The 26,976-nt window shown below is 39.4% G+C and overlaps 1 protein-coding gene across 11 annotated transcripts in view; it reads right to left on the bottom strand.

Moving 5' to 3' along the window:
- The window catches only part of NFIA (nuclear factor I A), a 373,969-nt gene extending 347,678 nt beyond the window's left edge, over nucleotides 1–26,291 (bottom strand). For 2 of the 11 annotated variants that reach the window (XM_070405235.1, XM_070405245.1), the window contains exons 1-2: nucleotides 20,751–21,117; nucleotides 14,784–15,315 (exon numbers count right to left, since the gene is read on the bottom strand). In XM_070405235.1, the coding sequence (XP_070261336.1) occupies nucleotides 14,784–15,315; nucleotides 20,751–20,777 (559 nt within the window). In that variant the 5' untranslated portion in view covers nucleotides 20,778–21,117. Of the gene's footprint in view, nucleotides 1–14,783; nucleotides 15,316–20,750; nucleotides 21,122–25,932 lie in introns of those variants that run through there. The other 9 variants (XM_070405240.1, XM_070405242.1, XM_070405237.1 and 6 more) reach the window with 8 other exon arrangements.
- Between the last annotated feature and the right edge of the window lie 685 nt (nucleotides 26,292–26,976).

The following is a 26,976-nucleotide window of genomic DNA, read 5'->3' as shown; positions in this document are numbered from 1 at the left end:
TCCAAATTATAATTATTCACATATAAATAACTCCTTTAGGTTAACATGCAACTTTGGATTTTGGTGAAGAAACAGAAATCAGTTAACATAAAAGGGTGAGAAGGGAAAAATCATTCTCACACAAAAAGTTTAGGCTTAAATTCAGTCCTAAGGTGAACACCCAAAAACTATATAATATGTTACCTAGTTTTAAAATTCAGATTATCAGCTTCTCACTTTTTTTTTGTTTTGTTCAACCCATATTCTCCACTTAGTCCCCAGCTCAACAAAAATATGAGCAGGCCCTATGCACCCCTATGGGGAGGTACACAAAAAACTAATGCAATCCAGCCCCTGCTCATAAAAAAATCACAGCCCAATTTGGAAGACAGATCATTTTATGAAACAAGAAGTGCTAATGGTGAGTACTGACATAGTGCTACCACGATTCTATGGGAATGTAGGGAAAGAGCCCTTAAATGCTGGGGTGAAAAGAAGGCTTAAGTAATATTAGCCAATTAAAGGTGGGTGAGGACATTCCAAGTAGAAGAAATAATACAAAAAATAAAAAGAGAGAGAGAGAGAGAAAATACACACACACACAAACATATTACGATACAAAGTGTGGGTAGAGTCTCATCGGAGACAGGTAGGAAGACAGGGTGCCTCTGTATGTTCCATGCACTAAAATTTTCACTTGTATCTTTGCATGTGCTCTCTTCAGTTTCAAGGTTAGTTGTGTTAACTGGTTAACTCAATCCAGAAAGACAACTCAATCACTTTAATTATCCCACATTTGTCTACAACTTTCCCGTGTTTAAATATTGTGTCTATTTTTTAAATATATTTTTATTGATTTCAGAGATGAAAGGGAAGAGAGAGAGAAACATCAATGATGAAAGAGAATCATTGATAGGCTGCCTCTTGCATGCTCCACACTGGGGACTGAACCCACCACCGGGCATGTGCTCCGACCAGGAATCAAACCATGACCTCCTGGTTCACAGGTCAACACTCAACCATTGAGCCACACCAGCTGGGCTGTGTCTATTATCTTGATTAAAAATAAGAACATTCAATAAAGTATAGCACTGTGAAAGGGGGCTCACCAGAACATGAGACATTCCCCAGCACTAATTCCTTAAGTCCTGAACCCCACTCAGACTTTAGCTCCTACCTCCAAAAGCTCAAGGGTCCAAGGCTGATATGTTGTTTTACTGAAACATCAGCCTGGTGGGAGTATGTAACTGGGGATTCATTCCAAATTTAAAGACAAGCAATCCTTTCTCCACATGTTGGACAATGAGAATACACTATAAAAATATCCTTCTAAGTAATACATTAGAAGACAGAAAATGGGGTTATATTGCAGACCCATAATTCTAATCTAAATATATATAATTTTAAAAGATATAACATTAACACTGTTTATCATGTTGTTTTATTCTTACTAATCGAAAAAATGAGAGATTAAAGAAAACATAATAAGGCCGCATATGTAAAAATGCTATTCAGGATTATAAGAAAATAAGCTGTGTAGAGTGGTGGGGGTAATGAGAGAGGGAAATTAGTAGCAAAAACAGAGAGATTTTCAAACTTTTAAAACTTTCATTGTCTGTAAATAATACACTCTTGAAATAAAGGAAATATCGATATTGTTAAAATCATCAGGTGAATTTAGATATTTGTATGCATGTGGCTTATTTAATCTGAAGACAACACAGTTTTCCCTGGAGAAACTGAACTGCTAACGTCCCATGAACTTGATCAAGTTCGCCTCACTTCTCTTACTGACTGTAAAACAAAGAAATCTGTCTTGAGTTTCATGATGTCCCACATGTCACTGTGACTAATCCCCAGCCATTTTTATTTACAGCGTTCAGATGAGTTTCTATGACAATCCCATGCCATTCTCAATGTTACACACGCATTTTCTGCCTTTTGAAAAATAATTACAGAACAAATCATTTGTTTTAGTCTCTATACAAAGAAAAGCTCACATATTTAATGGCTGGAGAAATAGACTTCACTTTCAGATCAAACAACAAGCAGACATAACAGAACAACAACAAAAAAAAATCCAATATCCACTGTGTGGGACCACCAGATTGTTGTTGTTGTTTGTATTTCATTTATCGGACATGCAAAAGTTCTTCTCTTTCCCATCACCATCTGTACACACTTTCCCCAAAGACCTTCACACCTGTCCCAGTAACACACAAGCACACACTCACACATACAGGACCTCTTCTATGCTTTCTGTCTGAATGTATATTCGTATCTGTTTTCTTTTAACAACAGAAAATAAGGCAAAGCAGCTTGAGACCTTGGACAATTTAAATCCACTTCAGTATAAAAGTCTCAGGATTGCTAACTTCCTCTGGAGATGGAGCAAAACAGAGAATGTAGGTTATACCACTGGGGCTTGACTGTTTTAGGAACTACTACCAAGTGCCAAATGAATTCACACGGCTGGCTCTCCCAGGCCTTCCTTTCCTTGCTGTTTTTCATTCCCTCATTCCCCTGCTGTTTAGTTTTCCTATGACTCTGTTGTATACTTCAGTATTACTAGAAAGATGTTCTTTAAAAAAATAGAACTTTTTTTTTTTACCCACCAGTTTTCTTTAGAGAAAACATGCTACAGTGAACTATCAACTAATAGAAACCACCTGTGCCCTCTCCTGTGTCTGCTTGGATTTTCTTTCCACTCACACAGATATATTTGACATAAGAAAACAAAAAAAATTTAACACTTAGGAGAAGTATCATCAAATGATAGAATTCCTCCACATACACCAATTGTACAGCAATATAAACAACTGGTTCTGTGAATTATTAAAAACTCACACAGGCTAGTGATTGGAAGAATTCTAATTTTAAAACATGAAAAGCTTTGAAGTCTTAATTTCTTCTATTTTAATCCTCACCTGAGAATACTTTTCTATTTATTTATTTATTTATGTATGTATGTATGTATGTATTTATTTTTAGGAAGAGAGGGAGGGAGGGAGGGAATTATCAATGTGAGAGACACGTTGATTGGTTGCCTCCTGCATGCGCCCTGACCAGGGCAGGGGATTGAGACTGCAACTGAGGTATGTGCCCTTGACCAGAATCAAACCCGGGACCCTTCGCTCTGAGGGCTGACACTCTATACACTGAGACAAACAAGCCAGGGCTGAAGTTTTAATTTCTGAGGAAATTACATCTAAGATGGCATCAACTCATTTCATCACATTTTCTTTAGCTTTGTATAACTGGCACCTAGCACATAGTGCCTTAAGTGCTCAAAACATGTTTGCTGAATGGAGTTGCCAATGACAGGGTAGACTTTGTCAATAAAGGCAACTAAGATAGCTCTTCTATGCCAACACCAAACAAAAAGCATCCACCTTGATACAAACAATAACAACAGGCTACATACAACTGCTCTCCAATTTATGCAAGGATTTTCTATCTCTAGAGCTGTTGGGATGTGTGGTCTTAGTTTCTCACCTGTTAAATGAAGGTTTCCTCCAAGGTGTGAAACTCTGAATCTAGTAACAAACCAGAACAAGCTCTGTTTCTCACTACTTCCCCCCTGCCTGTCCCCCCTCCCCCCCCCCCCCCCCCCCCCCCCGATTCTCACCGGGGACTTGCTTTGATTGATTTTAGAGAAAGTTCGGAAGGGAGAGAGAGAACATCAATGTGAGAGTGAAATATTGATCGGTTGCCTCCCACATGCACCCCAACTGGGTATGTGCCCCGGCGAGGAATCAAACCTCAACTTTTTCAGTGTACGGGACAATGCTCCAACCAACTGAGCAACACCAGCCAGGGCTCTCACTACTTTTTAAGCTTCAGAGAAAACAAAGTGCTTTCAGCACTATTACATACTTCCAGAGAGCACTTTTTATCCCATCCAAACATTCAGAGGTGGAGCTTAGAGAGTTGGATACATTGAGAAACACATTAGAAAGAAAAAACAGGCCACGGAAGGGTCTGACCTCGTCACCAGCTCCAATCACTTACTAACCATGTACCATGGACATGTTACTCAGCCTCCTGAACTGCATAAAAGCAACTGTCAAAGCTCCCCTCCCTAAAATGTATGGTTTACATGAAGAGCTAATAACATAATGTATAAGAACAGCCCATTTAAATATTACAGAAGTTAACAACAGGAGCCTGAGGTCTGACGGATCTGGCTTTAACCCTGGCTTTGCCACCTACTGTTGGCATGACCTTGAGTGAATTACTAACCCTCTCTGAGCCTCTGTTTCCTGAATAACAGGAGTAACGCACAACAAAAGTCATCTACAATCTCTATACACCCCACCAGCCAACTTGAAAAATTTTCCAAAACTTGGAGAAGTCCAAAAGAAAAACAAAACAGAAACAAAGAAACCCACATATAACCAAAGAAACTCATATGTACAATTTAGAAAACCAACAAAGCCAATCCTAAGAAATAGCACCCACATACATAAACTCCCTGAAACGGCCCAAGTGCTTAAAGAGTTTGTAATAGAATGCTCTAGTACAAAGCCAAATGCACTGTTGCAGCTGCTCTGTCCTCACTTTTAAACAAAGCGATTGACAGGAAAGGCCAAAAATGAGCATCTCTAAACGTGAATCTATGTTTTTCTCCAATCTGTTTCCCTCCAATTCTGCTATCTCATGACACGTCTCATGGCTTATTCAGCATCATACCCACCCCAGCACCTCCTAGGCCAGTGGTCGGCAAACTGAGGCTCGCGAGCCACATGCGGCTCTTTGGTCCCTTGAGTGTGGCTCTTCCTAAGCCTTAGGAGTACCCTAATTAAGTTAATAACAATGTACCTACCTATATAGTTTAAGTTTAAAAAATTTGGCTCTCAAAAGAAATTTCAATCGTTGTACTGTTGATATTTGGCTCTGTTGACTAATGAATTTGCCGACCACTGTCCTAGGCTCAATTGCAAATAAAGTAAAAAGCTATGTATAATCAGTCTTTATATAGCAAATTGAAAATGTCTTTCTTTGAAGAATTACAAAGCTTTCTGAAACCTCTGACCTTTCCAGAGAAATCAGAGTCACTGTAGTTTAAAAATGTAGGTGGTAAAAGTACAATGGATTACATTTATCCATTTTGCATGTTTGCTGTCTTTTCTGAAATGAGGGGCAAATATCTTTAGAACAATTAGTTCTTCAACCCTAACAATCCAGATGGCAATATCCTCATTTTCCAAAGAACTGTATACATCCCGAGCTCAATGAGATGGCACTTTTCTGTTAATCTCTATTCCCCCTTCCTTTTAGAGAAAATCTAAACTACATGAATCCCAGAACCTTTTTTAAAAAAATAAGGTTTTTCCTATACAGTGAACAAGCCTAGAAAATAATAAAAATGCATCTGAATATTCTTAAAACACCCCCATAATTCTTGATTAGCTTGGGAGGGGGAGGGATTTCAAAAAGTACATTTAAACGGAAAAATAATTCTTAATAAAAGTCCTTGTCACATATTAAGAGGACATACAATAAAAGTATTGCAAAGACTATCTTTTGCTGACAGGAACGTACAACAATAGTTATGCTGTTAAACAGCATCCAGTTACAAAGACTTCATTCTCAGAAGTTACTTGAAACTACTCTCCAAAAGAGAACCTCTAACATTTAAAAAAAGGGAAGAAAAAGCCAACTAAATGAATCAAACAGAAACATTAGTAACTTAGTTATATTTATATAATATGACCCATGCAGAAATCTTGCCACAGTTATACAAAGATGCAGACAAGCTTCTGCCAAAATCTTATCAAGAATCCTTGCATCATCTTAAACGTATGTAACCCACTTATCTCCAACTTCCCATTACTTAATGCCAAAAAATATTTTCTCAGGTATACACACTTTTCCATCCACAATATTTGTAATGACTAATATTATTTTTGAGTTCTACTGCATAAAAAAGATATTTACAATTTTCACTGCCACTTTGCTATTATACCTAAGCTCATACAGTTCTGTTTAACAGCATGCTATGAAGGTTTGCATGCACATACATAGTATCTTACTTCCTCATTCTATAGTAAGCTCTTTAAGCATCTCCATTCCTCATTCATTTGTCATGTTTAAAACATGCCATGAAGAAGGGCTTGATGTCATCCCAACACTGAAAACCATCTGTCTAGGGCCCTCCTTTGCCTTCCGTCATTTTGCAGCCAAAATTTTCACCAAAGTTGATGAGAATTTGTCAACCTAAGAACTTGTAATGTCAGCTTCTTTGAAAAGCAATGGAATATTTGAAAGTGACAATAATGGGATCCTATATATACGATATTCACTTTATGCAGAACCTTAAAATTAGATAACTAGTCCCTTTAAGATTAAAATACACAGTATCCTAAGTGCTTCCAACAGAAGATGTAGTCCTCCATTTCTCATATTAAGTATTGTGTGCCTGATTTTGATAACTAAATGAACATTGATATTGTGGCACCACAGTTTCTATTGGATAATAGAATCTGACAAATACCTTTCCCTACCAAAAAATTACCACTTAGATCAAGCTATATGACTCACCACAGATACATCTTCCCCAACAGCATGAACATGCTGCACTACCCAATCATGGGCTGGCAAAATTACAAAAGGAAATAAAATCACCCAAACCATAGCAACAAAGACAGCAGCCTGACAAGGGCAGATGCTACACAGACATACATACAAAATTTTGAATAGTATTTACTTTTTAAATGTTTTATTATTTTTTATTTCAGCTCGCTTTTTTAACCCATAGAGTACTTCAAAAATAGCTATTAAAATATTTGTATAAATATGTATGCTCTGAAAACTGTTTATGTCTGAAATTCACAGGATTTGGGACCACCATACACACCAGAGACATCATAAGGCAGGCAGTATGGAACGGGGTGGAAAGAACAATGACTGTGAGTCCTAATTTTTAATTCTAACCCTCTTTTGTTTCCAATTTATTCACTTTTATTCACAAACCTAAATTTTCCTCCTCCAGCATAACTGATAATCAACAACCCTAACATTAAGACTTATTAGCATTTCTTAAAAAGAAAATTACATTTTCTTTTATTCATTATAGGTTCCAGTTCAGCAGCATACTTTTTTTAAAAAAAATCTTAAAAGAATTAATATGTAGAACCAATGTAGTAAAAATTATTTTGCTGGTCATTTTTTTTCTATTTACCAATAGAAAATTCATGTTGAGTGAGACTTTGAGTTTTTGCACTGAAGTCATTAAGAACTAATCTTGCCTAAGTTTAAAAAAATGAATATAAGGGCATTAGATAAATCCATCAATAAATCATTTAAGGGCATTAAGGTAAAGCTTGTCCCTATTTTAAACTTTTCTCCTTTCTATTTTAAATTTTTTTTAAAAAATTTTTAACTAAAAATACTCCATTTTTGCTTTCTTTTAAATAATTATACACAAGGCCACAAGGTCTTTACGGAGTAAGTTTTAAATTTTTAAATCTAATCATTATGGGAAGTTACTAATATATATCTCATGCATATAAGAAAATGTTTTAAAAAATCTACCTAGTAAAATATTACATGCGACTCTGATTTTTAAAATAATCTTGCTTTAATTCTCAATGGCTTCCCAAAGCATTTAAACCAATTCAGCTAACTTTATCTTACCAAAAAAATGTTTTTAATCTTAAACCTGTGTCATAATGTCAAATAGAATTCACTAACTTCAACTTCCTAAAAACAAAATAGAACAAGTCATTCCAGATTGTTGACCCCCACACTGACAAGCCCCAAACCATTTCTCCTTCTCCTAACCAAGTGCAGCCTCATTCTGTGGCTAGACCTGAACTTTGCAGTAAACTATCTCTGTGGGAAAGGTTTGGATTTTGACTTTTTATTGATTCAAGGTAGATGTTTAATACCATTTAAATAACAGCCAACCCCAAACAACAAGATAGAAAGAAGGCTATAGAATAGATTTGAATTTTATTTTTAAAAACAAATAACTTGGAATCAGCAAGTCTGAATTTAATTTTGCTCTAAGTTGGCAACTCTGAGACTTTATTTTCATCAGTACAAATGGAGAATGTATTATTTATTCACAATATTGCTATGAAGTTTTTAAAAAAGAAGAGGAAAGAAAAAAAAAAGCTACAGCATAGGGCAAAACTTAGTACAGTGCTTGCCATAAAAGAGATATTCAATAAAAGTTATTTGTCTTCCTTCCTCCCTTCCTTCCATCCATCTCTCAGTTGATCAAGGCCCAAAATATCTATCACTAGGAAGGTATGCAAAAGACACAAAGAGCAATAAGTTTAAAGTTTGCAAAGAAGATTAAGCTGTTCCACTTCAATCTCCAGTTATTATGACCACCCTAATCATTTCTAGGTTTGGGATGAGCAATATATTACATGTCAAAGAAGACCAACACTTGCCAAAATACATAACACAAATGAACTTTTTTCCTTCAGTTTTATCTTGTTTAGCTTAATCTTATTTAGCTTCTTTACAAACAGAACAGCAAAAAGATCTCTGCCATGAAGCTGCTGCAATTTGTCATTTGTGGATTTATTTCTTTGCCTCATAAGCCATGTTTATTTCAGTAAAATGGGAGGACAAATTCCATTAGATAAAATATACTTTTACACTGTGGAGTTATCATAACAAAACACACAACACTGTTTTCTAATATTTGGGGAAAACCCGGGGCGGGGGTCGGGGGGGGGGGTCATTTCTGTCTTTGCAGCAGCTATAAAATTCTGGTTAAGTTTAGGGACACTAAAGTTTGGATCAGTAATTTGTATCTTACAGTTGCCTTAGTGACTGACAGCCAAAAAATAGACAACAGTCTATTGTCACCTTCAAAGGTAAAATGGTAATAATAATAAACATCTCAATAGCTCCTTTACAAGTGTATGTGTGCCACCAGTGTCCCTAACTGGATCCCTAAATACTTAAAAAAAATCTGTGAAACTTTTCTTTCTAAAAATTTGCACAGAAACTCCAAAAGCCACTAACAGTCTCTTAGTCTAAAAGAAACTATGCCAAAAAAAAAAATGTGGGGAGATTGATTATAAAATTCTCTTGATATCTTGTTGCTTGGGATCCTCTTACAGTCATTACTTAAACCAAAACACTTTTTAGAGCATCTCCATTTGCGATTAAGTTCACGGTTTTATGTTTCTCTTAACAAAGCATGCCAGTTCATTCATTCTCTTCCTCCTCCACCTGACTTCTTCCTCCCCCTTACCCCAGATCCCAATGATTTACAATTTATAATATATTGAAAAGCAAGATCTAAACTCTAAATAACCATGGAGAAATTGTTGCTGAAATGGTCATAAAACAATGGTTAGCACATTCACTGCATTCAATCTGTATTTGATGTTTTTTTTCTCCTATTCTAACCCTCAGAATTGTTTTCAATAATCTATATTAACATTTGTGAGCAATTAGAACTGTTGTTGCTTCTGTGCAAGTTTTTAAAAGCCGACAGGCTGTTCTGCGTCTTCTGGAAGCAGCTTGAGGCCTTCACTAAGTGAAACACCAGTCCTACTGTGTACAGCAGTGACCACAACAAAGGCTGTGGTTTCTCCCACACTAGCCCTAAATAGGTTTAAATTAATGCTATTCATCACTGGGTAGAAAAAAAGACAAGGCAAATCCAAGCCAGCAGCATTGAGAAATTTCTTACCAACACTCGAACCTCTTAGCCATAAATGAACTGACCTCCTCTGTTACAGGTTTACACCAAAACCACTCTTCCTCCTTATTCCTATTCATTCTCTGCCTCTGAATGTCCATCTTTTTCACTACATTCTACATAAAGGATACTGTTACTAAATTCTAGATAACAGATATTTTTACTATCCTCAAGTTACACAGAAAACACTCCAGGAGATAAAAGCCATATTTATCTCAAGTTTGTCGATTGTTAGTGCTCTCTCCTTTGAAGACTTGAAAGACAAATATAAAGATAAATGAAGTTTTCTAAAATTGTGTGCATATACCAATTATTTACAGTAGATCAGTCAGCCACAAAAATCTATCACAAGTTTAGTGTTAGGTTAGAGTTAGAATTTGAGGTAGGGTGGTACTTACTCTATTAATTTAAAATGTATATTAGTCTTATTCCTTCTTTTTCCAAACACAGTTTATGATTACAAATCACAGAAACTAACTGCACAGCTTCCAACCAGGGAGTTTTTTAAGGCACTGAAGAAGTTTAATTACATAATGTCTAGTCCTAGACTTGAACATAAACACATACACACATATACCTGCTAACAGAATATATGAAATGTAGCTGAGATATGCAATACTGCCATAAACTAATGTGGTTATCTAAAAATAAAGAAATTGTTGTAATTAATTTGACATAAAATTATAAACTATAACAGTCTAACATTTACTTAAAAATTGTTACAATAATTACTCTCTATGTATTGATAACCTTATGCATATAGCTACACTGTATTTAAAGTACCAGCTTTATTTTAAAAAAATAAAAAGAAGAAAATCATTTTCACTGCTCTAAACAACACTCTGTGTGCAGCCTGGATGTGCACACACATGCACACGATGCACACATACGCTCATACACAGACACTCCTAATCTTACACCTGTTCTGAAGCAGTAGGAAGTGAATTCTCAACCTGTCAACATGACCATCTGGTCCAACTGCATATCACGGCTTTCTCTATTACTCTATGAAGGAATGGCAATCACGAAGCCAAAATAAAACTAAAATGCACCTAAATGGGAGTCTCTCTCTCTCTCTCCCTCTTTGTTGAAACGGAATAATACGTGGCATATCAGAGCAAAACTCACAGTAATGTAAATAATTTAAAATGAGCATTCACGCTAGCATAATAAGGTGAATAATATGGTACAGGTGATATGGTAATCAGTAATACTGCAGTACAGGTTTACAGGACAGGTACCAGAATTCCGAGACATGGCAACAGCTCTTTCAGTGAGTGATGGGACCTTTGCTAACCCTACTCCAAGCAAAGCTAAGTAAAGGTAGTAACAGGGGCAGCATGAAAGCAATCAGTAACTATTGTACTAAAACATCACCATGCAAAAAAAATGTTCACTTATACCTTAAAACTAACCAAGTACTCGTGCTACCAGTAGGACAAATCCAATTTTCTCTGTCACTGGTTAATTAACAATGACAGCAATTAGCTGGCAAATTTTGGTCATTTATTTATCTTTCAAAGTAAATTTTAAGACCACTAAAAATACTTCCAATCTCAGAAAATTCCTCATGTGCAAAAAGTGAGGATGCTCATTGTGATTTAGCGGTTGGGCCCAACTTAAAAACTAGCACAGGCCAAACTGAATTAAACATAATTTTATTTGTTTAATTTTTATTTTTAAACATCTCCAAGCAGCTGCCTCAGAGCTTTAATTCTATTCCCCCGCCCCCCAAAAGCAGGTAATAACTATGAAAAATAACGTGTAACACTGTCATTCTGTGGTCTAGATACAGCAACTTACCTCTAATGCAAGAGATGCGTTCTTAAAAATTTAACTTCTTACAAAATTTAACTAACTCAGCTGAAAAGCTCTCTAGAATCTGATTACATTACCAGAAGTTATACAGAAGCAGTTTAAAAAAAAACAACAACAACAAAAAAAAACTCTCCAGAAAGTTCTCGGTTGAGTGCCTACTAATGAACAAAGGTTAACTTTATCTAAAAGGTCAAATGCCTGGTGGCTAAGGTTATGACCTTAACAACTTAAATTGTGACCTTGCCACGTGCCGGGTATATTGTAGATTCTGATACAGATCATCTGGTAAAGACTGGTCATAAATTAGCTTTACTGTTACATGCCCACAAAGAATACCATTTGCCACAATACCATAATATCTTCAAGTTGTCATATGATACAGGGGAAGGACAACTCAAATAGAGACCAAACTAAAATGAATATACTCTTTTATACTTTTAACGAGATGAAATTCTCAGGCTTTTGGAGTCACTCCGATTTCATTATACTTGTTACTGTTTATCAGCCACAAAATTCACACAGTTCGAATACCCGTGGATTTAGAGGAAAAATTTGGAATGTAATTTATGTATTGTATTTTAGCATCTCCATAAGTCTCAGGCTAAATCACCTCTGCTTTAAAAAAAAAAAAATGATTGATTCTGCATTAGTTTCCAGCATTTACATGTGTGTTCTAAGATTTCAACTTCCTACCAAAGAAGAGGCTGAGAAATAAAGCAATAATTGTACACATTTTTTTGGAAGGAAAAAAAAACACCTCCCTTTTGTGACCAGCTAGGGGGGAAAAAGGAGACTTTGGGGGAGAAAACAATATATAACACTTTAAAGAAAGAGAAAGGTGGGGGGAGCGGACTGTAGGTGAAAAGGCCACAATGATTTTGGCATGTTTCTTGAAGCACGTTTCAGAGTCTCTGCCTCCTGCCAATACTGGCAAGTTCTCAAAACTTTTAAGGAGGTAAAAACATTGTTTAGTGTTTACAAATCTTCAGTATTATAACAGATGCTTGTCAAATCAGTTGTATGTAAGTTGACCGGCCTACCTCGTATTTGTATTGGCAGCCTCCCTTCCACAAATAACAGGTCTCTAAATCTCTTAAATCAAATTTGAAATATTTTCAGACAAAAGGCCCCTAATATTTCCTTTTGCAATCATCCTGCGGCGCGTACAGAGAAGCAGCCATTACCGCGCTCTGCTCCGGCAAAACCAATGGCCTGGCACTTGGCTGGCGTTCAGGCCTGACAAGGGATTCTGGGATACATCAGGAAAACCAAACCGAAAGGTAGTCTGATCCATGTTGCTGTCAATAAATCTTTCATAAGCAATAAGGATGCTAACTCTCCTAAGCAACCGTCTACACATCATCTTTCCAACCTCACCCTTTAAGTATTGAAACAACCAGCAACTGTTAGCTCAAGGACTTGGAGCGACAACACCAGTAACAGCATCAACAACAAAAGAGAATGCATGTCATGGCAATAGCTAGAGAGGCTGCATCTCTTAAATCTAAAGGAAATGTTTACAGCTAAAACTTAGAATGGATACTGCTCACACCGATAAGAACATAACTGGTATTTCATTCTGATGGTACCTTTAAGGAAGTACAAAACATACCATGATGTGCATCACCTGTTGGCACCCTCAATTTTCAATTAGAGCACTACTTATAATTTATAAAATACTTACTTCCGAAATATTAAAAAGATTAAATACATTTTAAAAAATGTTCCCTGACAGCACTTAGAACACCCATATTTTCTTTGCACCTTGCCTTTCCTTATAAGAATCTCCACTTATATATGCAAATAAATTTTTAAAAAATTTAACTTGGCTTTTTCAAAACACAAAACAAAGTAACAACAATGGCATGGTAAAGGGGTTAAGAAAGGACTACTTTTCCTGTGTAAAGGTCATTTGAGAGGTGTGCCTTTTCATTACCGCCACCCAAAACTGGCTGAAGCAACAGGCACTTCTTATAATTACATATAAACATTTTCAGAAACCCAAACATTTTAAACACTTACAGATCACATCCTCTAAAATACTTATCTGTCCCCTACCAACAGAATGCAAATGATGATGAGACATGCTTGCAAAGTTAATTTCTCCAGTTTCTTATGTAAGGAAAGATGGATAACAAAAGTTCTCTTTCTGAAACATATACTGAGAAAAATAATAGAGAATAGGATTTCAGCTCACTTCTTTAAAATATAGCTTGCATCCTTATAATTAAAAATGTTTTGCAAAACAGTACAGTATTGATTTTACAGATAGTATCTTCTCTCTCCTTTGTGAAAAAAAATATGTAATTATATGAACCCCAAAACAATCTACTGGTAGGATTCCACAACCTTCTTTCTTCCATCAGGCTCAAGTAACTGCCATGAAGGTGATCTACCACGACCGATATGTACATATAAAAAGTCAACAAGTTACACAAGATCTGAGCTTTCACATAACACAATGAGCCTTTTGTCTAAAACAAGATGAAAGGAACAAAGTAAAAATGCATTATTTTATCCAGTCCTCAATAGTTTTATCCTCAATGCTACTCTAACTGCTGTAATATGCATAGGTAAAACATGCCCTGAAAACAGCCCTGAAACAATAAATACTTTTATTATAAATCAAAGCAACTCACTAAACCAATTATCAATATGGATTTCTCAATGCACTCATGCACTATATGGGTTGGTTACTTTTAAGGTTAACCTCTCCATCAATTACTTAAAAGAGTTGGTTTGCTTTTTCCCTTAGCTATCTGAGACAACACTAAAAGTTCCTAAATACAAAGCTACTAAGTCTGCATATTAATGTAAATCTTTTTCCCTCATAAATGATCAGCAATTTAATAACAATAATCTCACCTCCAACCTCATCTTAATTAGCAAGGTGTTCAAGAGGCCCCTGTAGGTTAAAAACATTCCCAGAAGAAAAGCCACTAAAAATATTGCCTCACTACCAAACTACATACTTTTTAACTAGATCGCTTGCCAGGTAAAATACACCCTTTATTACAAGAGTTTTTATGAGGCTTCTCTGCCCATCATCAAAAACTGTGATTTAAACATATCGCATAACTGACTACCCAACACCTTTGATAACACCACTTGCCAAAAGAACTCAACTTAGTGCGAATTCTCTCAAAGCTATGCTTTTCCATCTGCATGAAGGTGGCACTCCAGACACCGGAGCTGTTCTGACTTTGGCCCACCTTTGAAACCACGCTGTGCATGTGCACAGGCACATAAAGGGGTCATCAGGAAAGAAACACACACAAGAGAAAGTGGAAGGACTTCTCACCATCGCACTTACCTGCTGCATGCACAAAGTATGCCAAATATAAATCGAGTTCCTTAACAGAAACCCCTATGTGATGGGGCTGGACACAGAGCCCTGGATTGGAGCACTGCGGGGACTTTACAAGGCGCTCGCCATCAGTACTTTCGAGCGGAATACCTTTAAATAAAATCACCATAACCAGGTCCAACCTCCAGACTTTATCTGCCTGGCGGAGGCAGTCAATTCTTCGCATCTTGCCTTTCTGGTCTGGGTTGGAAAGGACACAGCATGGAGGCTTTTTCCCTGTAACTGTAAGCACAAAATCCTCTCGGTACTCAGGTCGGATATCTTTCCGTAACTTGGCCAGAAGTCGAGATGCCCACTTCTGCTTGACCTCTGGTTTTTCACTTAGCAACTCGTCCTTCACGGCTCTCTCTTCTTCTTTTGACATACGCTTTTCATGTTTTTTGAAGTATTTTCGTTTTCGGGCCTGCAGGTTGAACCATGTGTAGGCGAAGGCTCGGACGTGGGGCAGAAGGGCTTCGATGAAAGGATGGAATTCATCCTAGGGAAATGAATATAAACAAAAGTATGACTACACTGAAAACAAAAAGAAACAACTTGTTTTTTTTTCAGATGGTCACCGTCAAAAAAAAAAAAAAATCTTTATTTCACTTGAAATTTGATGCAAGGATTAAATTACCAAAATCGTATATAGAATCCCTACAGGAAGTCCAAGAGGGAAAAAAGAAAGCGACCGGTATTATTTCTCACAACCTCAAAGATGAAAATTGCTAAAAATTAAAAAATGTTTTGGTATAGTCACCAAAGCATCCCAGGTTCTATGGTCCAGTCGTCATTGCAAATCCTTTAGCTAGTAAGTAAAGTTTATCGAAATGCTTATAACAATCTATAATCCTAACCCTATTTCAAGGAAGGCATATCTAATTTTGCTCCAGCCTTGACCTCACTACTTGTAGTACAGCCAGGGTTCAGCCGCCAGATTGGCAAATCCTAAACATTTAGATGCCAGTCAATGTTTATGGAAGTCTAGGAGCAGAAATCGTCTCCGCGATCAATGAAAATAAAGACTTTCCCTCTAAAAACACTGTATGTAGACTCTGATCTGTGTCTTAGTCATTTTGGTAACATCTTAATTCCTTTTTAAGTATTACAGTTGTACATAAATATTTTTAGTCAAAAACTTAGAAAAATATGGCAGAGGACCACATACAAAAGAAGAGATGAATCTGATATTCATCAGACTAAAATAAAAGATCAATGTCCAAGACATAATTTCTGATATTATGGGAATGAAACAAAAAGGGGGGGGGAGAAAAACGTACATTCCAGATAGTAAACAGAATGTATCACTGTGACAACAGTGTTGCAACTAAATACATTTAATTTACTGATATGATTGTGAAATGCCTTCAGTAATGATCATCCCTTAAAAAACAAAATAATTATTTGACTTTTGAAAATAATATTTCAGGCTTTTCCTCACAGAAAAAAGGAGAACCTGATATATTCAATGTTTATGAGACTCCAGGAAAACTGTCATCGTTGCCTCTTAAAATTCAAGTAATTTGAAAATAAAATGGAATTTAAAATATTTAAATTTTTCTTACTGTTTTAATGAAGATGTTTGATTCTTTTACTTCACATTTTCTCAGTAAATATAAAAATAAAATTAAAGAAAAATTAAACAGTAACCTCCACAAAGCTTTCTCGGTACATCTAACTTTTGATTAACCAACCCACACTAATCTTACATAACTTTTCTCTGCCGCACAACCCCCCAAAAAGATAAATTATTTACTTTCAAATAAAGGAGAATAAGAAAATCAAAGAGATACTTGATGACTTTTTAAAAGAGTGTAGGACAGACAAATATTATAAAATGCATTCTTTTTCAGTCCGTAATATCCATCTAAATATATACTTTGGAGAAAGAATTAACTGCAGTGTCCAAAATACTACTACTATTAAAAATTATTAATTTTTAGATGTTCAAATGTAAACTGAGTGGTTAAAACTGGTAAAATATTTTAACAATGAAGTCTGTTAAAATATAATAAATTATAATCAATTATCTAAACTACATATTATTGTTTTGAAAAGTATATATTAATAAAATACATAATAAATCATTTCAATAAATGACATTTCTTTTTTTCCTCTCTGAATAAATTTCAGGCTCTGTAATTCAAGTTTAACTTTGAAAACTGCTCTTTTTCAATAAAAGCATCCAAGAAGAAGTCAGCTTTTATAACATGTGAGCCTTAAGTGAAGAGGAAACAGAAAAAAAAAAAAAGAATTGAATAGAAAAAAAAAAAGAATTATATTATCCTTTACCAAAAACCCTTAGCATTTTTCAATTTCTGATGTTTGAAAAATCTTTCTTACTGCCATACTATAGAAGAGAGAAATGGGGGGGGGGGGGCAATTTTCAAGTCACAGTTTATCTACTAAGATACATGCACACCACAAAGCATTTAAACATTACTAAATTCTGAGCTCATCCTTGAAATGCTCTAAAATACATAAATTTGGAGTTTGAAATGGTCCTTCACATTGACTGATTTTATTATATACATAGGACATACTAGGGACCAAGGCTGTATGGCATTATGCAAAGAACTCCTGGAGCCTACCTTAACTACAAAGTGAGCTTTCACCAAAAGGAGGATATTATTTTAAAGTCTCAGCCCTATTTTATAATGCAAAGAATAGCATAGTTCCAAACTATTCATATTTATGCTAAAATATTATCTTATTAAAAAGCTTTATTAATAATAAACATTTTAAATAAGTATTCTAATATGGCATTTAAGTGCTCAAAGATACTCCCAACATGTTTCTCGGAGAATGGAGAACTGCGTTCATTCGTGTTCAAGAGGATTTTGTTTACCTGCCAACCAAATGCCCATATATCCCATCCTAAAAATCCTTAAATAAGGTCAACTATATCAACTAAACATTAAGAATAATCTGAGTCCCCATTTTTGCATCAAAAGTTTTTACAACTTATTACTCCCCAAAGGTTTCAAGAATGCGCCAATAAAAGTGCACAATATTTTGTATAACTTTACACACATGCACAATTAAAGTGCTAGTTATCTTTCTCAACTCACAATTAGAAATATTCCAGAACATCAGAACTAAAGAATATCATTAACTTGTAGGAAATGTCCAGGTATAGCATACATTAGATTTTTAAAAAATAGTATGCCTTTACAAATAATGTTACTGCACATACAGCCATAAGTTAATATTTCAAAATAGTCAAGAGAAAACAAAGAATGTTTTACATATGTACTCAGTGAGAAAGTTACCGGCCCCCAATAAAAACAAACCTGAAAACCTGTTTCCAAAGCGATATGACTTTCAATCAGCACCTTAAATGTTGATCAGTTTCTAAGTAAGCCAAGTTTAAGAACCACTGAATGCTGGCATTTCTGGGACTACTTCTCAAATGTTCACCTATAAATTTCTACTGTGTTACCATTCTGTGGCCAGGTACATGATTTGCTTATGATATGCGTGTATATTAAAATAAGATGTCTGGCATTTTTCTGATAAAGTTTTTAAAAATTGCATACACGTATATGGAGTTTAATCTTTCATTGAGGGTACTTTTATCCCTGTGCTTACTGGACTTTCCTAAGAGACCAAATAAGCTACCTAAGTTTTTCTCTTTAAAAATTGGCTCTAAAGCTCTATAAATATTCCATCAGGTTAAATAAATTGTAAATCAATTTTTAAAAGAAGAAATCATAAAATATATGGCCTTCATTTGCCATTTAGTATATATTTTCTTCACAAACTGATATACTAAGTAAGCGTTTCTCTTAGTGGTGCTTCCAGAAGAAGGCCTAGTGAATGTATCAATCACACTGCCAAATATGTTTAAAGAAAAAAAACAACTTTCTTAATGTGATAATAGCTCATAAACCAAGATAATCCAACTTTGTTAAATAACTAACTATACTTTGGGCCTACATAGATACACAGGTATCCTATGTGCACCATCTCAAAATATAAATTTAATTTTGAGAGCTCACTTGAGAAGACGCTAATGTATCCTACTATTGCAGCACACTGGTATTATCTACAAGTTCTATGTGTTGCAAACTTTTGCCAGCTAGAACTTCAGTCTTTGAATCTCAGCATTTTCACTGTGGTCCTTGCAACTCATTCAAATTATCTTACACTTTGCATCTTATCCATATGCAATTGCGAACTTTGCCAGAGTGGTTGAAAAGTTTCACTCCATACTTCCACAAGTTACTAAAATAGGGACTTTGCAAGTTTGTTAGGGAAAAATAAAAAATAAAAACTTTTACAATAACTAAAAGCAACTGCTATCCATTATTAATGCTAGGCCTAAATCCTAAACAGACCATTTCAACATAAAATATGCCTTTAAGAGTCTTCTGAGATCAAATAACCAGTATTTTTACTGTTAGATATTGCAATATGAAGAGATGTCATGTGGGAAATAAATCCAGACTCTACAGAGGGGAGGAATATCTATTGATACTTTTTAGCCTTCCAGAAAGTATTCCGATTAAACCGTTATCTCCTGCAAAATGAAGGCAAGAAGTGGTAGCAGGTTTTGTTTTTTTTTTAAGGGAGTGGTGAATAAACATTTTATATGAAGCATACAACTTCATGCAAGTGATTAATGGTCAGATCGCAATGTACCAAAACAGTATGAAGGCTCACACTTTTTTTCTTTCCTTTTTTTTTTCCCCACCGCAAAATCACTTTTGACTTCGTGCCTTTTAGTCAAAGAAAATAATATATTCAAAAGGGACCAGATTTTGGAGCCATGAAGTAGCAATATCTTGCCTGGGGGTGGTGCAGGCAACAGAGAGGTGGAAAGGGAGGGCATGGAGAGGAGGGGTGGTGAGCGAGAAAGACCCACGCTCCGAGTTGAATCGGAGAAGAAAGTTGCCCCTGTCCTGCGCGCGGAGCGTACTGAGTCGCGCGGCGGCGGCGGCGGTGGCGGTGGCGGTGGCGGTAGCGGGAGGCGGTGGCGGGAGGCGGCGGCGGCGGCGGCGGCGGGGGGAGCCGAGTCTGGCCCGGGCCGCCGCTTGGGCTCGCGGCCGGGAGCCCAACTCCGCCCGACGTTCCCCGGCCCGCGGCCTCCGCCGCTCGCCAACCTGCGCAGCGTGGGCTCGTCCCGGCACCGAAACTTTCACTCGGGAAAGCAAACGGGAGACGAGCGACAAGAACGCAGCCTCCACCCGACCGGCGCGGGGGACGCGCGTCCGTGCAGCCCTGCTCCGCGGAGCCCAGGGGCCGGCTCACCGCCGCCCGCCCGCGTCCGAGGGGCGCTGTCCCGGCCGGGGCCGGAGACACCGGCCCGCGTCCCTCCCGCGGCTGGACCCCAAAGGCTGACAAACAATAAACAAAAGTAAGAGTTTGGGGAGGCTGCTAGGGCGCGGGCTCCGGGTGCGGGCTGTGGGCGCGGGGACCCTCGTCCTCCCGCACCCGGGGCTTCCAGATGCCCGGAGCGTGCGGGTGTGCGGTGGGCGCCGTCGGCGGCCCCCTCCCCGGGCGCCGCGGAACTACAGGAGCCGGCCTCCCGGCTGCAGAAACGCTGAGTCCAGATTTCAGCGTGTCATGGTCTGCAACCCGCGGGAACACGTGCGGAGCGTCCGAAAGCACCGCCGTTCCGCAGTCCGGCGCCCCGATATTAATTAACGCATTAATAAGAGGGCGCCATTAGCCATGTGCCCACACAAATGGCCGTGCAAGAGGAATGCACCCGCATGGAAACAAAGTTACTTTCTTAAAGCTGTATTTCTTCCCCCTTCCCCCCCCCCCACGAGCACACGCGCGCGCACACACACGCAAACATGGGCACACACCAAGACACATGCCCCGGGCCCAGCCGACGTGACGGACCCCGGCACCCCCTGCCCAGCCCCTGCTCAGCCCCCCGCCGCCCCGGCCCCCCAACCCCTCCGCATCCCAACAGCTGCTTACCTGGGTGAGACAGAGCGGAGAATACATAACTGCCGGGCGGTGGGCTGTGCGTGTGCGTCTGGGTGTGCGGTTTGGAGGTGTGCGTGAGTGCGGGTGAGAAAGGAGAAAGCGGGAGAGAGGAGGAGGAGAGAGAGAGAGAGAGAGAGAGAGAAGGGGGAGAAAAAAAATCAAGCCTGCTTCTTGCGTTCACATTTCCAACTCGGCTCAACTGCAGCCAGCCAGCGCTATTGCCGCTCCATGAGCTGAACTTTAACCCCGCCTAGAGTTTCCCTACACTCCACTATACATGCCTACTGTACGCGGGCGTTAAAGGCATAGCGCACCCTTTCCCGCGCCCGCGCCCGCCCGGCCGGGTGCCCGTGAGCTGCCCGCGCGCCCGCCTCCGCCTCCGCTCTGCACCGCACCGCACAGCCGCCGCCCGCTCGCGCCGCCGCCGGGGGCGGAGGGGGGGCCGGGGGGAGGGGGCGGCTGCGGCGCCGCGCGGCCAGCCCGGTCCGAGCCTCCGCGGCCGCTCGCGCTCGCTCGCTCGCTCCCTCTCCGGCTCCCTGGCTCGCTGGCTCTCCCGTCCCACGGCCCCCCCACCGGCCCCCCACCCCGGTCCCCCGCTCAGCGCATTACTGGGTAACGCGGTGAGGAGCAGTTACAGTCTGGACTCCCGGGCAGCTATAGGCTGCCACAGGATGTGCTTAAGCAAACAAAACTACTTTTCCTCATCCCCATCCCCCAACTCCCGCCGCAGACCTTCGCGGACCTCGGGGGAGGACTTGGGCAACTTTGCCAGGTGGTCTGGTACCCCCCGGTTCGCGGCGTGGGCACCAGGAGACCCTGGGACGCGGCCTGAGGGTCCATTTGCATGTATGCAAATTTTTATTTTTTTTTTTAAATCGGACCTCCTAGGTAACTTTTCTCTCCTCCGAAATGCGGTATGGCTCAAAAGCCTTGTAATCTCTCCAACGGAGCTTTCTGTGGGAATAGATCGTCGGCAGGCGTCATTATGCACAAAATCCTGCAAACTTTGCGCCGCTTAAGTCCGATGGCATTCAGGAGCGGGGGTGGTGGAGAAAATTTTCACACAGAAGATTCACTGGATTTGGGGGTGGGGGTTGTCTGGAGAAAGGGAGGCGGAGATTAATGAGCGTTCTCCCTCCCAGGACTGTGAAACTAAGTGGGTTTGAACACAGACGCCATAGAAAAAGTTCTATCACGTTCAGAAACAACAGTGGTTTAGCTGTGACATCTTTTTCTTTTTAGGAAAAAAAAAAATGTTAAAGGGATGTCCCCTTCGGGAAGAGAGATGATTCTGGTCCGCAAACGCGTGCCCAGAACTGGACACAGGCTCTGATGACCATCCATGTGCCTGGAACACCTCTGGAAGGGTGCCTTTTAAGAATCCCCTTTTTTCCTCCCCCAGGTAATAGTTCTTAAAATGGAAAAGAGCTTCCTGCAATTATTTTAGGTTTGCTAAAGTATTGTTTTGGCAGAAAAGGGGGGTGGTTTTTAGGGTTTGGCAAGTTGCCAAGTAAGCCTGCTTTTCCAGTTTTTTTTTAACCTCATATTTTCTCTCTAGGCTCTCCTCCCTACTTGGGGGGGGGGGGGGGGGGGGAGTATAGCTCCTTCATCCAAACTCCCATCCCATCTTTTTCTCCTCATGTCTCTCTCATGCTAGTTTGCAGCCTGCTGCATTTGCTAATCCTTCTCAAAATTCCAAAAGGAAAGACGAGTGTATCACATTGAAAGACACTGGCACCCAGACAGGGGACTCTATACCTTGGTAGAAGTTACAGAGCTTAGCCTCTGAAAAGAGGAAATTCCCTGTAGGAATGCCCACTCTGCAGGTGAGGGTCAGGGGAGGTGTTAAAGGCCATTCTCATGCAGCCTCCTCCTCCCTTTTTAAATGAAGGGGCAGCAAGATTGGTACAGGGGAAATATTCTGCATTTGTCTAAATTATTTTATGCTTGTTCTCCAGTTAGTTTATTGCTAAAATAAATCCTGAATGGTCAAGAGACCATTGTCACACTCCCCGATTCTAAATATTCTTGGACATCTTTCAGATTATTTATTAAGAGGTGAGGGGAAAGAATGGCTTAAACCTTTAATAAGAGAGTCCCATTTTTCCAAACTAAACAACTGCTTTTCCTTAGTTCCTCTTGGATTTCTGCAGGGGAAAAATGTCCTAAAAGCTAAGCCGAGTTACAGAGACAAAATCCCTGGCCACAAAACCTTTGCTGGGATCTATAACTTCAAGGCGCTCCAAGTTTCCTCGATAGACGTTTCTGGCTGACAGTCCCAACATGTAACTGAGGCACAGTGAGAAGTTATTGTTCAAGTATGTACTCTTGGGAAGCTGTCTTCCAGAGCAGATTAAAATCTTCCTTTTGGTGTATTAAAAGATAGACTTCACATCTGCCTCCTTCCAAAATACCAAAGATTCTTACTTTTAATTGAATCTCAAAAAAAAAGAAAGAAAAGAAAAAAAGAACTGGCACGTCGCCCTAGTTGAAAAAGAATGGAGAAAAGTAATTTAATGCTGATATTTCTACTTTAAAAACTTCTTTTGTTGCAGCAGTGGATGTGCCCGCGATTTCCAGCTTTCTGTGGTTAGCAATATTATCTTAAGTAACTTTTGGCGCCCTTCGTAAGACTTTTGGATATGGGACGATTGTTTGCGCCCTCTAGGCAAGGGCTGGATCCAAGTTCAGCACCAAAGCCCTTCACATCCGCTCCTGCTTTCTCTCCTATCTCCGCCAGCTCCCACTCCCTCCCCCGCGGGAGGATGGGGGGAGGGAGAGGGGAGGCGGGGGAAACACTACAAAGTACAGTTCCAACTACAGTCTTTGGAAACACGACTGAGAAAAATACAGTAGAAGAGTTACAGTTACAAAAAGGCTTCTGGTAACTTTCTCTCCAACAGGCATAAATTTAAATACACACACAAAGAAACAGATGTTTCTCAAAGGGCAGTCAGGGGGTAAAAAACATTTCCAACTCTCTCCCCTCTTCCCAAGTTGCAAAAGTAAATCCTTGCCCAGAGTTCACAAAGATGCTAAGACACTTGAGAGAGCGAACAGGGGTGGAGGGAAGAACGAAGAGGGAAGACATAGAAAACAGTGTAGGAAACACAGGTGAAGGAGGAAAACTAGTTTACTGCCATCATATAAATGCCCTATTGTTAGGAAGGATAAACCCCTTATTGGAAATAACCGCTCCAATCATTTATTTTGCAAGTGCTGGGAGGCTGCCTTGAAATGGGGTTGTCTCCGCGCAAAAGAGGCTCCTGTCATGCTCTTGGCTATCCATATTCTTCCTGGCACAGAGCCCAGCCTTGCATTTACTGTGTTTTATTTGCAGAAATGTTACCTTGCCAGTTTTAGTGAAATCCTCTTAGATATATAAATTACGTCAATAAGGTTTCACTTATATGTACATCTCAAATACCTCTTGTTTTAGAGGTCACTTAATAGGAAGATCTTATTAATATGATTTAGATTTTAATGCCCAAAGCAGTAAAGGTAAAATTGGGGTTCATAAGTGACAACACCATTAACTGTAGTTCTTACCGAGGCTAACTTTATCACTAGCATTTTTCAACATTTTTCTTCTCTAGTTTTTTGACCTGCTGGTCACTGGTGTGCAGATTTTTCTTCTATGCTTGTATTACTAAATTGAATCATGTTGTTGAACTGAGCAGGCAAGTGGATTCTTACATCAAATTTCCAAACTGGAGTTGATGAGAAGGCCTAAAGCCTTGGGAAACAGCTCCATGGGATATAATACAAAGATGGGAAAGAGCCCATATTATTTTCTACTCACTCCTCAACAGAATTAAGTGTCTACTCTGCTCCGAGGGAAGGAAGAGATGGATATATTTTAGCCAGAGGCTGCCAGTTACTGTCTCCAAGATAAGCTACTGCAGTAGGTTTCCACTGGATTGGTGTCAAAGACTTGTCCAAGAGGCCAGATTCCAGCTAAGAGTTAGCCAGTCAGCAACTTTCCACACATATCCTCCACAGGGGTTGTTGTAGTAACAAGAAGAAATGTGAATTTGGCCAGTCGTAATATACTATTTGCTACTGACCATATATTTAAACAGCAGAATTCAAAAGAAGTCAAGAAAAACTACTTTCTCTCCCTCTTCCTTTCAAATGTAAAAAACAGCTGTCAGTCCACCTGCGAAACATTCTCTCATGCTTAAAACTTGTTTAGAGTTTCAAAAAGGGAGGCTTGCCTACTCCTCCAAAGTACTGGAAAAGCCAAAGCTTCTAAGATAATCAGGGCGAGAAGTTTTGTAATGCTGAATATGCAATATACTACTTCCCAAAGCTCACTACAGTCCCATAATTTAGGGAAGTTTTTAAGTCACACATTTTTAAAAGTTGAACCTCACCTTCCAGGACAGTTAACAACTTTCCAAATTTAAAAATAATAATCCGTGCAAAGTTAAACATTTCTCTAGCAGAAATTTTCTAACTTTTCCAAAAAGACAGTGAAGAAAGCATAAGATTCATGCAAAAATCCCCCATCCGTGTTTTTTTTTTTTTCTTAAACTCGAAAACTCTTTCCTATTGTGCTTGCTAAAATCCGGAAGAGCTTGTAGCTTTTGACAGCTTGAACCACACCATCCCTTTCAGAGCCGCAGAGAACTTCAGATCTCTGCCCCGCCCCCTCTGGCAATTGCGAACCATTGTACACCCAAGCTTTCTCATGATTGGATAAAGCTTTTGTCAATCTCCCCTATTGTCCCATTGATTAGAGGATGGAATCGTCAATTATTCTCCGGGTCCAGACATTTCTTTTCGGGTTAGGTTGACTGCTGAGGCCAGACGTCTTTTTACAGAACAGAGCAGCACGTACAGGATTCCCCCCTCCCACCCCCCATGTTTCTGGAACGGAGCAAGCGCTAGGAGGAAAAAAAAAATCTGTCAAGCTCAGCAATTTTTTCAAATCTCAGGGAAAAAAAAGGAAACCCAGTCTCAGATGCACATAGCAAAAAAGCCATCCACAAAGCTACATCTTTAAAACAAAACCATCACAATAGACATTACCCAGCAATCACTTAAATGCATATGCAAGCTAGAGAAATTTTAGTCTTAGCCATTAAACAAAATCATTCTACCGTTATTGTTCTTATAAAACGCATATCCGTATAAACGCAAAATAGAAAGTTTAAGATGTACCACGTACCATTGCAATGTAAAAAGAGTACGTGAGAAACTTTAAAATGTTCAGACGAATTGCTTCATTTGTTGTCCCCCTTTTTTTGCATTAAAAAAAAAATCTAAATAAACTTGGAACCGTTGAAAACCCGGAAGAGGTTTTTTTTTTAAAGCTGTTGGCCAATTGCAGGCTTCTTGGATTTTTTTTTTTTTTTTAACTCCAAATCAGAAGGCGTTTGCAATTGCAATGTGCGCTCTCTGCCTCTCTCACTGTCTCTCTCTCCTCTTTTGAAAGCGATCCAACCCGGGCTGGCTGGTTCTCAGATTCTCTCTGCTTTTGCCGTGTGTGCTTTGGATTATACGAGACTTTGCAGAAGTTGCAATCGATTCGCAGTCTCTCTCTTCTCTCCCTACGCCCTTGTTTATTTCCGCAATCGCTGCAATTTGCATAGTAACCACGCACTAGGCGCCCGCGGCAGCCTATGGAGGGGACAGGGAGGGGGCAGGGAAAAGGCCTTGCCCCCTTCTCCCCTCCTCCTGTCTCTCTCCCCGCCAGTCTCCTCCTCCCCCACGGCGTGTGGCCAATAGGAGCCCCGGTATTCAGCGCAAGCTCCGGCCCGGTCACTGTTCGGCAGAAAAGCTCCTGTGTTACTAGGCCCTGCTGGCGGGGATCCTGCTTTTGGCGCATTGAAGTTCCTTTGCTTGCGGACCTCGCGGTGCTAGGGAGGTGTAAGGATATAGTACCTTTGCCTGCGGTTGTACGGGTTTTGAACGTTTTAGTCAAGTCTGTACACCTGCCTTTTCAGTTTCTTTTCCCATAGCCTCTCGTGAGTTATTAGGCTAGTTCATGATGGTCAGTGAGAGATTTAACCTTTATTTGCACTGGTGTAGACCAAGAGTTAAAGATCCTCTTTGGTTCATTAAATCAAGAGAGTGCAAAACGTCACAGGGAACTTACAGTGAAATAAAGCTTCTACTCCAGGTTCACAGAGGAAAAAACATTGGCTCTCTTCTCTGCAAATGAGTGAACATGAAATTGTTAGGTGGGCTCCCTCAAGAAAAAGCTGTTCCT

This window comes from Myotis yumanensis, unplaced genomic scaffold (genome assembly GCF_028538775.1).
Source record: "Myotis yumanensis isolate MYYU_CA2020_CCGP unplaced genomic scaffold, mMyoYum1.0.hap1 SCAF_2, whole genome shotgun sequence".
Classification (NCBI taxonomy): Eukaryota; Metazoa; Chordata; class Mammalia; order Chiroptera; family Vespertilionidae; genus Myotis; species Myotis yumanensis.
The sequence above is the reverse complement of the archived record's forward strand: the minus strand, read 5'-3'. Positions and strand labels throughout refer to the sequence as shown.